Source organism: Eurypyga helias, unplaced genomic scaffold (genome assembly GCF_000690775.1).
Source record: "Eurypyga helias isolate BGI_N326 unplaced genomic scaffold, ASM69077v1 scaffold15041, whole genome shotgun sequence".
NCBI lineage: Eukaryota > Metazoa > Chordata > Aves > Eurypygiformes > Eurypygidae > Eurypyga > Eurypyga helias.
This window is the reverse complement of record NW_010231588.1, coordinates 23506-38164: the sequence shown is the minus strand read 5'-3', so window position 1 is coordinate 38164 and position 14659 is coordinate 23506. Positions and strand designations below refer to the sequence as shown.

Sequence of the window (14659 nt, the reverse complement as noted above, 5' to 3'; positions counted from 1 at the left end):
TATCTCTTAAAACTCACCCCTTTCCTAATGTGCCCTGACTTCCCTCATTTTCACTCATCCACTGAGAAAAAAACTAAGGAGACCTTATTGTAGCCTTTCAATATTGAAAGAGGGCTTACAAGAAAGATGGAGAGAGATTTTTTACCAGGACTTGTAGTGACAGGACGAGGGGCAACGGTTTAAAACTGAAAGAGGGTAGATTTAGATTAAAGGAAGACATTCTTTCCTGTGAGGGTGGTGAGACAAATCCGTGTATGACTCTATGACTCTCTGAAGAATTTCCTTTCAAACTTTTTCCATAAGCAATGAGCTGGCTCTTCCAATCAAGTAAACTGTTCAAGCTAATTCAAGAGCTACTTCTCCTCAGTTGAAAGACCCAGTTCTTCATGGCTCTACATGACGAGTTTAAGAGAAGGAAAATAATGGTTCATGGTTTGAAACAAGAGAAAATGTTTCTTTGACCAACTTTCCCACCCATTCTTTCTGAAATTAGCTTTGCCCTGTTCCCAGTTTTCTATGCCAGAGAGACATACACACACACACACACTGTCTGCAGTGACTCTTTGCAGCAGTTGTCTGGTGAAGATGTTCCCTTTGAGAGCTGCCTGTTTCTATCCATGCAGATACGCTTCAAGCCAGTGCTCCCCAGAATCCTTCAGTGAACTGCAAGAACAGAAAGTAAAAAATCACTTATGGGGAGACAATATTCAACTTTATGGGATGCAAACTGTAGTTTAGATGTAAGAAGTAAATGGAAAAAATTGATTAAAAACTGCATGGACATCTCATGCTGGCTACAGGGAATGAGCTCTGAGGATTTAAGGAAGAGAAAAAAAGTCTTTGAGACTTTGAAAATGTTTGAAAATCAAGTGCCTTTAGAAAAACCTGAATAAACTCTATGTCTGATCTCTCCATGGATGTTGATTTGAAATGGTTGTCTATGTTCCTCACTTGCATGCTCTTACAGTGCAAAACTATTTTGTTAATTGATACTTACTGCAAAATATCTACAAAAGCTGTCAGTAAAGTCTTGCTTTTATACTCAATGCCATGGTTATCGCAAAGGGCTTTCACCAGAGGAGCTGCTTTCCAGTAGTTGTGTCGAGGCATTGTGGGGAAAAGGCTGCAGAATTGAATGAGATTTATTATAAGGCTATGCTTGCACCACTCCCTGTTCCCTCTGTTCAAAATATTTTCCTGCTCTCCCCCAGGAGACCAAAGGATCTCCTAAGATAGTTTCATGTGAGACTACATGGCCTTTCTCCCTTTTAAGCGCCCCATATTATTCCCATTCTTCTCCCCATAATGATACTCACTGGTGCTCAATTTGGAAGTTCAAGTGCCCGGTGAACCAGTCATTGAACAAAGATTGATTCACATTGCATGTTGCGTGGAGCTGGGAGAATGGGTCAAACAAATACATGATTTAGTTTTTATTTTTCTGCAACTCTAATAATTGAACCCCAGCAATCATTACCCATTTTTTCTACCATAAAAGAAAACAGTGTCAGGGATTATAAGTATCATTGCCCTGAAGAATTAAACGAAGCCTAGATTGAAATGGGTTGTTGGGATATAGGTTTGTTTATCTAGCTCTTCATACAGAAAGAACAACTTTTTCACTAGCATGCACACAACTCCAACTTTGATTCTTTTAAGAGGTTCTCCTCAAATCTTTCACTTGAATGGAAAGAAAAATGCCCAGTAAAGAAACAAAAAAGCATCCTCTTCCATCCTCTTCAAACTAGTACAAGTGGAGTCAGATGCAAAATTATGAGGATGAATATTTGTGTATACGGACTTTATCTCACCTCAATTAGACATCTTTAGTGTCAAATCTGCACCTGAGCACATCACTTTAGAGTCAATGGAGAAAACCAGAAATTTTTATGGTGCGATTCATCTGATTTGACTTAGATGTCTATTTTAGAGTAAGATGAATCATGCTCTAGAAATGGCTCTTTCTCTTCAATAAATGTAGCAGGTGTTCAGATGTGGACATCCAGATTTGGTCAGATAAATATCAAGATGGATCTTTACCCTTTAATATAAGGAAAAATGCTTAGAAGCTACAACGTGGGATTATACTGCTAGAGGCAGTATAGATGTGAATAAAGTTGTATTTACATATTCATTTTTATCAGACCTAAATTTTGTCAGATCTATCTTATCTGCAGTAAAACTGTAACCTCTAGGGTAAACAATAAAGGGTAAAGTCCCACTTTGCTTCTCTTTAGTCAGTCTAAAAAAGAGATTGACTGTTACACCATCAGTACATTTTTATAAAGAAGTTTTTATAAAAAAATTTTTCCCTCCGGGAACGGAAAAGCGTTGTGAAAAATATGTCAAAACATTTCAGTGAAAACATACATCTTTTTTTAACCTAGGCTCCCATTTTCCAACTAAGGTTTTAAATGTTTTGAGTGCTACAGAAATGCACGCCTATTTAATGAATGCCAAGGACAAACCTCATTAACACAACATGAAAGCTAAGAGAATAACAACATTGTCTTTGTCCTGTTATTCAGAACTGCAGACCCACTCTTCCAGAAGAAAGGATCTTCTCACCTGAGTAGATACCCAGTCTTTGTTCTTATCATAATCAATATCCATGGGAATGTGATTCATCTGTGACACCCAAATAAACCAGGTACTCTCCAAGTACCTGGGCAGATAAACACAGAAACACGTCACATCTCTAATCCCATCCAAATTTACCATTAAAACACCTTCCTGAATCTCATCTTCGTAAAAGAACATTTTAATGTAATTCAGGATTTTCTATTCCATCCCTTTGCCTCCCAACTTTTGGAGTTTCTTTTAAGAACCACTCAATTGCTAGTTGCAGATGCCCGTGGGCAGCCACCATCACCACCCTGAGGTCCTACTGTTTCTTGGCTGACTCTTTATTACTGAAGAAATTGTAGAGAGTATGACTAGTTTTCCTTTATTCCATTGAAGCTTAATATGGTTTACAAATATTAGTCATGGGGACTCTGGGTATGCTGTGTGTTACCTGGAGAGCCAATAGTAGACCATGAAATTGTTAAATCCCATTACAGGAATATACATGAGACAGACTCGGATGTTGAAAGACACAATCAGTAGCAGGTCCTGTAAAAAACCCCAAAACAAAACAACAAAAAGAGATGAAAATAAGCCCTTGTTGATGACTTCCCTCCAGTCCCTCCTTTCCCTCCCCTCCTCTTTACTTGAACTGCAGCATAAAAAATGTTCTTATTTATCGAGTAAGCTCCATACTATCATTCTGCCTCAAACTGAGCGTATCCCTGAAATATTCCCATAATTGTCACTTCACCATCAGTAACTGAAGACCAACAAACAGCCTGTAATCACACTCTGTCTAGGTTTGAGAATTTTCTGTTAACATTTATTCAGCTGCCAAGAGACTAAAAAGCCTCTTCTAAAAATTTCTCCCTGGACCCGTTGACTGCATTCCGGCTGCAGCAAGCCTAGAATCAGTCTTTTCTATCTTAAACCCCACAGTCACCTCTTGTGAAGGTTAATATTGCCACAGAGTGGTGACATTTTTTGAAATTTTCCTAGGCAAGGCAAGTAGTGCTTACCAACCATTTTTTCCTCTTCACTGCAAAGTAGAATATAGACAGCTGGAAGAAGGGTACCAGTGCAAGTGGGGCCAATACTGAATGGAAGAAGGAAAACAGATACACATTTATAACTTTGCTGCATAATGAATCTTACAGAATATTGGGGAGACAAGGATAAGGACAGTTCCCTTAAAAGTTTATTCTTTGCAGTGGAATAAAAATACTTCTGTCTTCCATTTACACTAATTTTTCATGTGTTCACATAATCTGTTCCTCTTTTCATCTCACCACTTCTTCATTTCTTTCCCATCCCTTTCTTCCTCACACTTGATTCCTCACCCATCTAGTACCCAACATCACATAATCCTAACAGAAACATAAGGGGCAATTCCTCCTCATGTGAACTGTCTCTAACATGAAGGAAGCTTCCTGAAGCTATCACTTCAATGGGAGTATCTTTAAAACCTTTACTTTTGGGAGGAGTGAAGTTCTTACCGTACTGCAAGGAAGCGGGGATACTCACAGATAAAATACTTATGCTGATAATTGTAAGGCATAAACTTCTTCTTCTTTTTTCCAAGCTGAAAAATTAAAAGACATTGTAATGGGCTAGTTGGAGACCTGAGACCTTTCATAAACGCATTGGCTTTAGTCAGGACAGAGTTAAGTTTCTTCACAGTGGCTGATATGAAGCTATGTTTTTAGATTTGCCCTGAGAATAGTACTGATAAGGTGTTGTTTTAGCTGGTGCTAAGTGTTTGCACTACTTCAAGGACTTTTCCAGCTTCTGATACTGCACCTGTGTTCCCAATTTTCTTATTACAAGCAGTGTTGAGTGGGAGGACACAGTTCAGACAGCCAACCCAAACTAACCAAAGGAGTATTTCATTCACGTCATGCTCAGTACATAAGCTGGGAGTGGGCTGCGGGGCTATATCTCCTTTGTTTGATCACTTTTTAGCTTGCTTGTCTGTTAGCTGGCTAGCTTGCTCCTTTGTTAGTGCGTTGGTGGGTCGGTTGGTTTTACCGGTTTTGCAGTCACTCAGGCTCTGCTGTGATCACTCTCACTCTTGGACTCTGGCTCTGATTCTTGCTACTCAGGACTTGGCTTTGTATTGGTTGGTGTGTGGTGAGCAGTTGTATCATATGTTCTATTTTCTACTATTCTAATTATTAGAAGTAGTATTGTTAATATGATTAGTATCACTATAACATATTCAATTATCAAATAGTTCTTATCTGAATTTTAGAAGCTTCCTTGTCCTTTCCTCCACCTCTCCTCTTCCACTGGAGGAAGGGGAGATGAGGTGAGCAAGCAGATGCGTGGTAATTAATTGCTAGCCAGACCACTCTAGATGCTCATTCTAATATATAGCTATGGGAGATCTTTCAGAAAATCACTGACAAAGATCTCTCAGTTGCAGCTAACAGTTTTCTACTAATAAGTATTTTGCATAAACTCTCTTTACAGGAGTCTTTCTGAGACAGCAGAGCTGGAATTTCCCATGTGCCTTGAAGAGCTGTAATTTTTTTGCTTATTACCAGCTAAAGGAGAGTGAGACCTTATTTTAAGAGGCTGGTTATCTAGCAAAGAGGCCATTTCATCACCCCATGAGTAAACAGAGCTGCCAGGGAAAGAAAAGGCAAAAGAGACCTCGCCTATCCTGATGATATCAGAAATCATAAGGATGCAAGGAGGGTCTGTTCATGGTTTTTATTTTTATAAAAGCCTTAAAATTTGTGATTAAGAAATAATTTGCTACGCTTGTGTTTTGCGCATAGCAGCTATACTGGTCTTGAAGGATTTAGGTGTCAAACAGCTCCCACAGTCAAAAGGACCCAGAGGGAACATCTGACTCAATATCTACAGGATCACTGAGAAGATCTAACACTAAATGGACTGACTCATTCTTTCAATTGCCTTCAAGGTGCTTACGCTGCTCTTCTATCAACACTGAGAACTTAAGCATTGATTTTAAGACTTTGCTTCTCAGGAGCTGGTGCGTAAGCATCATAATAAACAGACAGTACATGAGACCCAAACCTTGGAACACTTTGGAAATTACCATGAGTTCATGCAGAAGGATGTAATCTGGGTTATAATTATACCTCACCCTACAGCTTTCTGTCTTTAAAATCTTTCATTGCAACAGCTCTTAGTTTCTCCAGACATCCCCATGCTCACCTCTATGGAGAGTGTCTTTCCCAAGCTGAAGAGGAGAGGGTGCATGTTGAGGTCAGGGTCTTTGCGGAAGCAGTTGGGTTTGGCATGGTGCTGGTTGTGCAGGTGATTCCACCAGCTGGCAGATAACCCCTGCAGTAAAAGTTAAAAGACCAGGGATTTAAACTCGACCAATATCAACAATTACATCACTATTTATCCCCCCATTATTGACAGCTGCACCACACTTCCCTCACAGGCGATACTGGCTCTATTTAGGGACACTCCCATTCATTGCTCAGTCCAGATTAGCCACAGAGAATATTCCCACAATAAAGGTATTACCTTCAGAAGATTTATCACAACAACCTGCAGAAGTCGATTCCATTTAGGCTTCCTGAAGACAGAGCAGTGCCCTAGATCATGCTGGAACCAGCCCATCTGGATCTGAAAGACAGAAGGATCACTAGGGAAACAGAATCACAGCGGTGTTGCATGAATTTACCTTGGGAGTCTCTGTAACTTCCCAGTGTGAGTACATCTTCCTTCTGGTTTGGGGAAGAAACACTACCTACTCTCTTACATGCTCAGTGCTGAGAACTTCCTTCCAGGCTACTGTCCACTAAAGCTGCTCAATACCAGATATCGATTTTATTGTAGCAGTTAAAGGGAAAGTGGCAAAGCATTGTTACAATTAATTTGACTGTTACAGCATAGAAGTCTTTTGCTTCCATAACAAATAAATAATGTCCAAGTAACCAGCTAGAAAGCACAAGAATTTCCAAATCTATAGCCTCATTGCATTTCATAGTCCCATGGAAATACAAGAATGCTCTTTGAGGAGTATCTGCCTTAGCAGATATCAGGAAAACAGAACAGAATATTTAAAAAAGAAATTTCTTTGCATTTGTTCCATGGATGTCTGAGCAAACCTAAGTTTTCAATGCCACTAAGAAAATCTTTCTTTCTTCCTCCCCTCATGCTCCATTTTCTCCCATCTAAGGATCAGAAATTCCTCTTCCCTCCTTCCCTCCACTGACCCTGACATGTATCGTGCCCTTCTATGATTCAGTTTACTAATCCAGCAGAAAACTCTTCAGGTCTAGTGACTGTAATTGGCTCATAAAGTACCCAACAAAGACCAGAGCCACCAGTCAGTAAACAGAAAGAACGTGGAGCCAAAAGTGTTGCTGAGAATGAAATATTCCCTCTTTTGCTGGGGTAGGTGAATAGATCACTCATCCCATCTAGTGAAACTGCCAGCTCCACAACACTCCACTAATCTTAGTGAGCAGCTTGTCAGCAAAACTAGATTTGCTGGAGGCAACAAAAATTGTGGTGTAGGACGTGCTTGTTGTCTTCAACCAGATTACAGGATCTAAGAAGAGGCAGTCAAGCAATGGCATTTCATTAATCCTCTCCAGCAGGAAGAACCAAACACGTCTGTAGCGTTGAACAGTTGTCAGCAGTTTACCTGAGCAATGGTGAAGAACACAATGCCAACCAAAAAAGGCACTAAGGATATCCCAAAGTACCAGACCACGAGCCAGGACGCAGCATCCAGTACCAGGAGGTGAAGGAAAATCAAGAAGAAAAAGGTGTAATTTGGCCTCAGAAGTCCCATCTTCTCAACAGTGCAGCGCAGCTCACGAAAATCCTCTAAAAGCGATTTCTGTGGGTAAAGTGGGTATTAATGCACTACTTCGGAAAGGTAACAGACCCAGGAACCCTAAAGTACCATAGAAGTCAGAGGAGATATTCTATTAGAGTGGTCTATGCAAAATGAGCAGATCAACAGATCTTGGTTTTGCTTTGACACTGGAAAACAAGTTGCTGACAGGCTCTGTGACTGAGACATCACAGTGGGAAGAACTGAGCAGAATCTGGGGCTCTGGGGCACATTCCTCACACCCAAGTGTGAATTTAGTGATTCTGGGACAGTGCATGTTTCCATGCATGACTACTGCCAGCTGCCTCCCCCACCACTCAGCCTGCGGCACAGTGTCAGGCACGCCACTGCAGAAATTATTTCTGCTAGCTCTCTTTTTTTCCCTCTCCTCCCACATTAAACCCATAAGCCGTTCCCACAGATGGAACCTAGGACACTCACTTTTTTATTAGACTCAAAGCTGGGTTGATCTGGTGCCAACTCCCCAATCAGCAGAGATTTCAAGTATTTTTTCACCAGAGACTTATCATTGTGAAATGCTACAAAGGCATCCTGAGAAACACACAAAGGAAGGGGGTAAGAAAAGGTATGTGACTAAACATCAGATACTCGGCCTCCTCTTTTTCCAGGTCTTTGATATAATATATAATCCAATTTCCTTTGTCCATTTTTGTCCCTTTTGTTGCTCCTGTAGTTCTCTGTCACCAGCTGGAGCTTGGCCCAAGGAAGCTGGAGAAGTTTCAAGAACTTAGATTTCATAAAAGTACCTGGGCGAGGCTGGTAATAAACATGAAAGTGTTTGATTAAGAACTCTTGGCAGAGGGAAATAGACTCTTTCATGTGCTTGTTCCCTAGAAGGCTCCAGCCAGAAGCCCTGCCCTATGGATGGGACCCAGGAGCAGGAAAACAATTCAATGAATGAGGATCTCTTTGCCACGCTTAGGAGAAAACAATGGTGTTTTTTAAATCCTGCCTTTATTACACTTGGGACATAGGAAATATATTCTGAAGCTCCACACATAGCGGGGCTATGTGGGTATCTTTTACAGTGCCCTGTAAGTTTTCAGACTGGCTGATGTTTTGGGGAACAGGGTGACACTAGTGACACAAATGGGGCTGTCCAAGAACCATTTGAAATACCAGTTTCAAAATCAGATATAAACTATGGGATAAAGTCTGAAATTCCAGATAATTTTTATGTAGCTCCTTCTTGCCAGGAATTCTAAAACTGAGTTAAGCTCTAAGTGTCTATATTTCAGCTTAGAAACAGAAACCAGAATTTCTTGAAACAGAATTTCCTATCCACAATACCACTATGAGATTCTTAGCACAGAAACACAGTCCTGCATCCTGTCCTTTCTCCTCCCTGCTCTTAGGCTCTGATTGTCATATTATGAGAGACTAACTTTAAGGACTATCATCTGCAACACACTTAACCTCCAACATTTGACATCACCGTAATGTTCACCAGTGCATACTGTCTATATTTACAAAGTAATCCACACAGAGGAAGAAAGTTCTCACCATATATAGAGAGAATTATGAGCTCTAGAAGAAGATAATTCTCACCATATATGTACAATTATTAGTTCTAGAGTAGTCAAGAGTACTTGGCAAAAAATCCTGGATCCTGGCTTTAGGCAAAGTCATATACCGGACGATCTTCTGAGACATCTTCCAGTCCTGCTTTTCTGTCAAAGTGTGTATTTCTCAGAATGTATGAACAATACAGCATTTTAAAAGCAAAAAGAATGATAAAGATTAGCAGAATAAAAATCAAGAGCAAGTCACGAGAATGTTGTTATAAACCCACAGTGTACCCACAATCTCGACTATTGCATGTAGTTCTGGTCCTGTCCTCAGAGAGATGGAGTACACCTATACATAGCAAAACAGATGAACAGAGTTTTGGAACAGCTTTCATACTAGAAGACTGACTTGGAAAAGAGGGAACACGTGAAAGAGTTTTAAAATCCCCTAAGAAAATGATAGAAAATTTATTCATTGTTTTCATAATACAATAATGAAATTATCAGGAAGCAGGTTTAAAATGTACAAAAGTAATAACGAGGAAAATCAGATTATAATATTATTGTAATAATTAATGCAAGTGAAATCAAAGGTCATTCTTTGAACTCATTTGTACCAGACAAATTCACTGTGGTTTCAACCCCTGGGTGTCTATAAAGCGTAATAATCTAAATGCAAGTCCTTACACTGGTGGCTGCAGAGCTGGGAGGTCATAGCCTGGGGACAAATCATCCCATGCCTTATGGATTCCTTGACTCCCTTTGTAAAAGTCCAGTAATAGAAACTGCAGGAGATGGCACCAGGCTACAGGGAATCTCTGGGCTGGTTTGGTATGACTGGTCTGAAAGTTCTTAGAAGGGGCAGCCTCTATGTTTTTCTGTATTGCTGCAGTAAGTTCATCACAGAGTGGCACAAAACATCATCTGAAAGGGGCTGTAATGACTTAAAATTGGCATGTTCTTCTTGAAGCAAAACCACAGTTTTCACTAAAAAAAGACGACTTTTATCATACTTAAATCCTCTTTAGAGAAGACGAAAGTGAATTAGCACAGACAGGCTTACTGGTATGGAATTACTGGAAAAGTCGGTGAGAGCTGGCATTGGTTGGTGGGCAGGATTAGTGTCCCTTCTGCAGTGAGCTTTTGGTGCAGCACTGTTACGCAGGTGCTGCATAATGGACACAAAACTCTGTCTTTAAAACAGGGCTGTATATGCCGGTCAGTGAGCTGAAGGAGAAAAACAGCAAGACTTAGAAGCCTGGTTTTCCTTCATTTGAGAACACTAGGTATATTTTCTGCCTCAGTTCCACGTGAGGTGAAAGGAATGAAATGTGAAAAATAACTGATCAGATCCCTTCTGGGCCATGAGTTAGGAAGTGCTATCCCATTTTACAAACTAAAACCTAAGGAATAAGACAGTCTAAGCATCTTCCTTGAAGTCAGAAAGTCTTCTTGTGACAAGTATTAAATCTGTGTCCACCACATCACAACCTTATGCCCTAATCCTGGTCATGTGTATATCTAATGTGTATATTTCTGACTATTCAGAAATTCAGTATCTATTTTCAGCAAATAGTCTGTGAAATATGCTTAGAATTTATTTCTTCTGTCAACAAGCAGTGAATTATTTTAGAAAAATCATTTAAATCAAACAATTTTGCAGGAATCTCTGGAAAATCTATTTTCAAATAGTGATTATTTGTAGAATTTTCCCTCATCTTCTGCAGCCAAATGTCATTCTACTGCTTTCTCAGTAATTTTTCCTGTACTTTATTTCTTTCTCCCCTCCTTTGTAATAGCCTTTTTGCTCAAGACTCTTTTCTCCTCCACTTCCCTGTACAGAATAGTGCCACTTCCTTGAGTATCACCTTCTTTTTCTTCACTGCTCCAAAATTACTTTATGTTGGGATATTAGTTCCTCCTTTTCTTTTTATCTATCTATCTATCTATCTATCTATCTGTCTATCTATCTATCTATCTATCTATCTATCTATCTATCTATCTACCTACCTACCTACCTACCTACCTACCTACCTACCTACCCACGCACCCACCCACCCACCCATGCTCTATGTTTAATTATCATTTGCTTGTCACTGATCGCATCCATGTGACACTGAAAGAGCAGCATTTAAAGTAAAAATACATACTGAGTATAGTGCTTCCTACTCTCTTCCCTTTCTCACTGCTACAACAGAGACACTTTTCAAACATCTGGAAGACAGTTTGACTGATCATGCCTGGTGGCAAAACAAGCTGCAAGGATATTGCTTCATTTACAGCAGGGTGTAATGAACCTAAACAGAGCTTTACAACGTGCATAGAAGGTAACTTTGACCTTGAAGCTAACGAGAAGGGCATTTTTACAGATAGTACAGACATCACGGCGTTATCTGACCAAGCACAGTGACAACTACCGCTGCAGACCCACCATGTCAACCTGCCCGGACAATAGAGGTACCTTCCTCCACTGCCCTCCTAGATCTTACCGTAGCATCTTGCCCAGCATAGTGGCTAATAACTCGGCTCCCTCCAGGGTGTTGTTTGGAAAACTTGCTGACATCATACACCCTCCTGTCAATCACCAGCCATTTCTCCTGACCTTCTCCATGACCATTGTTGATTCTGATCTCCTCCCAAGTGAAAAGCTGTCGAAAGGCTGAAACAGGTCGCGTCTCCTTTGCAGTGGAGCCAGTCTGTGGAGCCATCTGTACCCGTAAACGCTCTGTCACCACTGAGATTCACGAGTCTAAGCTTTGCAGCACTCTGCCCGGGCAGAAGGTGAACCATCTCAGCCTGCCCGTTATACAGCCCCACTCCAAGCCACTCCCTGTGCTTCTAGGTAGGGCTGGTTGGCTGTACTTGCCCAAACACACCCTTCTAAAGCTCCTTCCTCTTCTACCTTCACACCAGACACTTCGACACACCCTTGAATAAAAGCCCTGTACTTCTTGTCCTTTCCGAGCTGCCTTTGGAAGGTCTGATTACTCATGAGGGCTGCAGACTAGTTCACTGAATACAAATGTGCATAAAGAGAAAGACTTAGGAAGGCTCTCTGTTACTCAGTTAAATGAGATGGCAAAATGACAGAAAGAACTATTAAGTGAGCACCTTCACAGAACCTTAGGAACTGGTTAAGGTAAGCTGTTAACTTGATTCCATGCTGCTGAGTCAATATGGGGGTTAGCCAGGAGAGAAATCTGAGGAAGGCTGTGGGCAGCTCTTCTGCAGCAAATACTCAATAGCTTTAGAAAACTGAAGCACTGTCAGTGTCCTGTAATCTCTTAATCAGGCGTTAAGGTCAGGAAATCCTGCAATTACCATACATTGGAACTTCATAATGTCATGCAGCGCCAAAATGTAAAGCTGTAAAGGAGCCTGTGTGGAGAGCCAAAATCTGCTATTAAGTACGTATGGTAACATCCCTCATTCAGCTGTAATTCCTGCCGTTAAGGAATGAAGCCAACTTGGACACTGGCATAGCGAAAACACAAGACTGCTCCAAGGTCTGCAATCTCTCCACAAGGTCTCCCTTAACACCCAAACACTACTCAAACACTTCAGGCTCTCCTTGGGCTTTGAAATTTTCCATGTTGACCCTGACACGTTAAATTCATGCATCCTTCTTAATTAAAAGCATTATTAATCAAAATACCACCAGATTGGAGTAAAGAAAGAACACATTAAGAAAACATTATTTATCTCCAATTAATTTAGCTTGCACATCGACAGTATTTTGCATACAGTTTTCAGTTCCCTGTCTATGTATACTCCAGTCATTCAATCATCTTATTGTTCAAGTAATTTATTCATAAGTCAAAAGCAGACATTAAAAGATTTTGGGGATAATAATAATAATAACAACAGTAATAAGAAACATCTGTTAACACCAAGTTTGGCTGTAGATTAGGTGTTTCTAAAACTATGTTTAAAGGCACTGTTCACATCATTAACCTGGCCAGCAGAGCCAAAGTCTAAATAGCTGTGATGTTCAGAGAGGATCTGCTATGCAGTAGGGTGGTAAGAGTTGTCAGTTGTAATAAGTAGCAAAGAGAAGGCAATACCAAATTTCCTGTGAAGTCACATCAATTTTGCAGGTGACTCAGAAAAAAATAAGCCCATATATATGAAATATTGCCCAACTTGAGATCTAGGATTTTCTTAAGCTTTTAATTTTTTTTTTTTTTTTTTTAAATCCAAAATTACTAGCCTTGGATGCTTTTGAGGAAGGCACAAGCAGTATGCAGATATGGCATAGTCTGTCCTCACTAGATTTCCATTCTATCCTTTTATAATGCAATACTGACTTAAATCAGGACTCGTGAGTTTTCCAGCTTACGCCAAACTTTGTATGTTCATAAATTTATTATGTTTATAACCACAGATAGCATCTACAATGGTGCCTGGTCCCTGCCTGAAACCTAACAAGTCCTAGGTCTCCACCATCTCTTGAGACAGTGAGTTTCACAGACAATTCACGTATCGCTATTTGAAGAAGAGTGGTTGCTGCGATGAGCTACCCATTCTGAGAAGGACTGATAAACTCAGCTGAGGTAGCAGACTTCAGGAAGGACAGAAAGATAAGAAAGCCAAATTACGTTCTTGATTAAAGTACCTCAGCAGGGTGAGGTGAGATTACGGCTGCATTTCCTGTCTCCCAAGCAGATAGCATGCAGGAAGCCTAGGCAAGAGCTGATGAAGGCAGAGATGATCTGGTAGTCCTCTGCATCAGGAGAAAGGTACCATTTGATTTATATGGAACAACTTTATTTTTAAGAGTTTACAGAATATTGGTGCTATACATGATGATGAAGCTTCTCAGTTTACAGTTATTTTTCTTAGCACGCTGTGCAAGTCAGACTGCAAACACAGTGGAAAATGTCAAGTCTTGGGTTTTTGTCTTCCTTGTGTTTCCCAGCGAGTTAACAGCAGCCCAAGAACAACTGGGCTAGAGTGGATAGAGGCAACTGAAATCTCACATAGCAGAGACACCTGCCTTGCCCTCAGTCCTGCATGGGGTGGGCAGTTTTCTGGCTGACACAGAACTGTAAATTATGCAATTGTAATTCTTTAAATCATGTAGCATCTTGCAAATTAATCAGTCAAGCCCAAAACAACTGTTTAACGTTTCCTGACATGTAGCAATGATTGAATCACTCTAGGTGAAAGAGAAATGTGACTACTGGTATTCATTAGAAGGCAGTGATAAAAGAATGGGAGGAATAATTTCTACTGTGCTGTCACACTGTATTTTGTAACCCTGTATCTTGCTCTAAATAAGAGTGTCCACACTCACGATGTGTTCATGTTCTAGCATGGAATATGTGTAGGGTCTTACATAAATCATGTTCAGTACTCGAGGTAGTGGCAATAAAATATACGATAGTTGTTGTAAATTTCTGCATATGTGTTTTTTCTTTAATATACATACAAAAATTTTCAAATCACTTGATTGCTGTCTGAAATTACAAAAACATCCCATTGCCCTGTATTCAGACTTGTAAATGTAGCAGCTACCTGAAAAGGAGTAGATTAAAATGTGGGCTTAGATTCTGGTCTACAAGGAGCTGGAGAATACAGAGACAGGAACATGCTGGAGTCAATAAGTACAGGATGTGTCTGCCTATACACGCACAGTCAGTAATCATGACCTTCACCATTAACACACACCGTAACTGCCAGTATCTACCAAACCTGCTGTTATTTAGATGAATTAAGTTTGGGAACTCTA

General features: G+C 40.3%; 1 protein-coding gene across 1 annotated transcript; it reads right to left on the bottom strand.

Annotated features, from left to right (window-relative positions):
* Positions 1-611: 611 nt before the first annotated feature.
* LOC104505341 (fatty acid desaturase 1-like) lies at positions 612-11636 on the bottom strand. Its single transcript, XM_010161132.1, has 12 exons — positions 11418-11636; positions 7841-7951; positions 7205-7402; positions 6076-6177; positions 5755-5883; positions 4093-4150; positions 3588-3664; positions 3017-3114; positions 2569-2665; positions 1317-1396; positions 998-1123; positions 612-663 (listed from the first exon to the last, which is right to left on the bottom strand). Exons 1-12 carry the CDS (start codon positions 11634-11636, stop codon positions 612-614), a joined length of 1347 nt encoding a protein of 448 aa, XP_010159434.1.
* Between the last annotated feature and the right edge of the window lie 3023 nt (positions 11637-14659).

Excerpts from the sequence above, each read along its gene's own strand:
- LOC104505341 (XM_010161132.1), bottom strand. The coding sequence starts at position 11,636 with ATGGCTCCACAGACTGGCTCCACTGCAAAGGAGACGCGACCTGTTTCA. Across the intron at positions 7,403-7,840 it reads GCTTTGAGTCTAATAAAAAA|AAATCGCTTTTAGAGGATTT; the intron begins GTGAGTGTCCTA and ends CTTTACCCACAG. Across the intron at positions 3,665-4,092 it reads TCAGCATAAGTATTTTATCT|TATTGGCCCCACTTGCACTG; the intron begins GTGAGTATCCCC and ends TCTTCCATTCAG.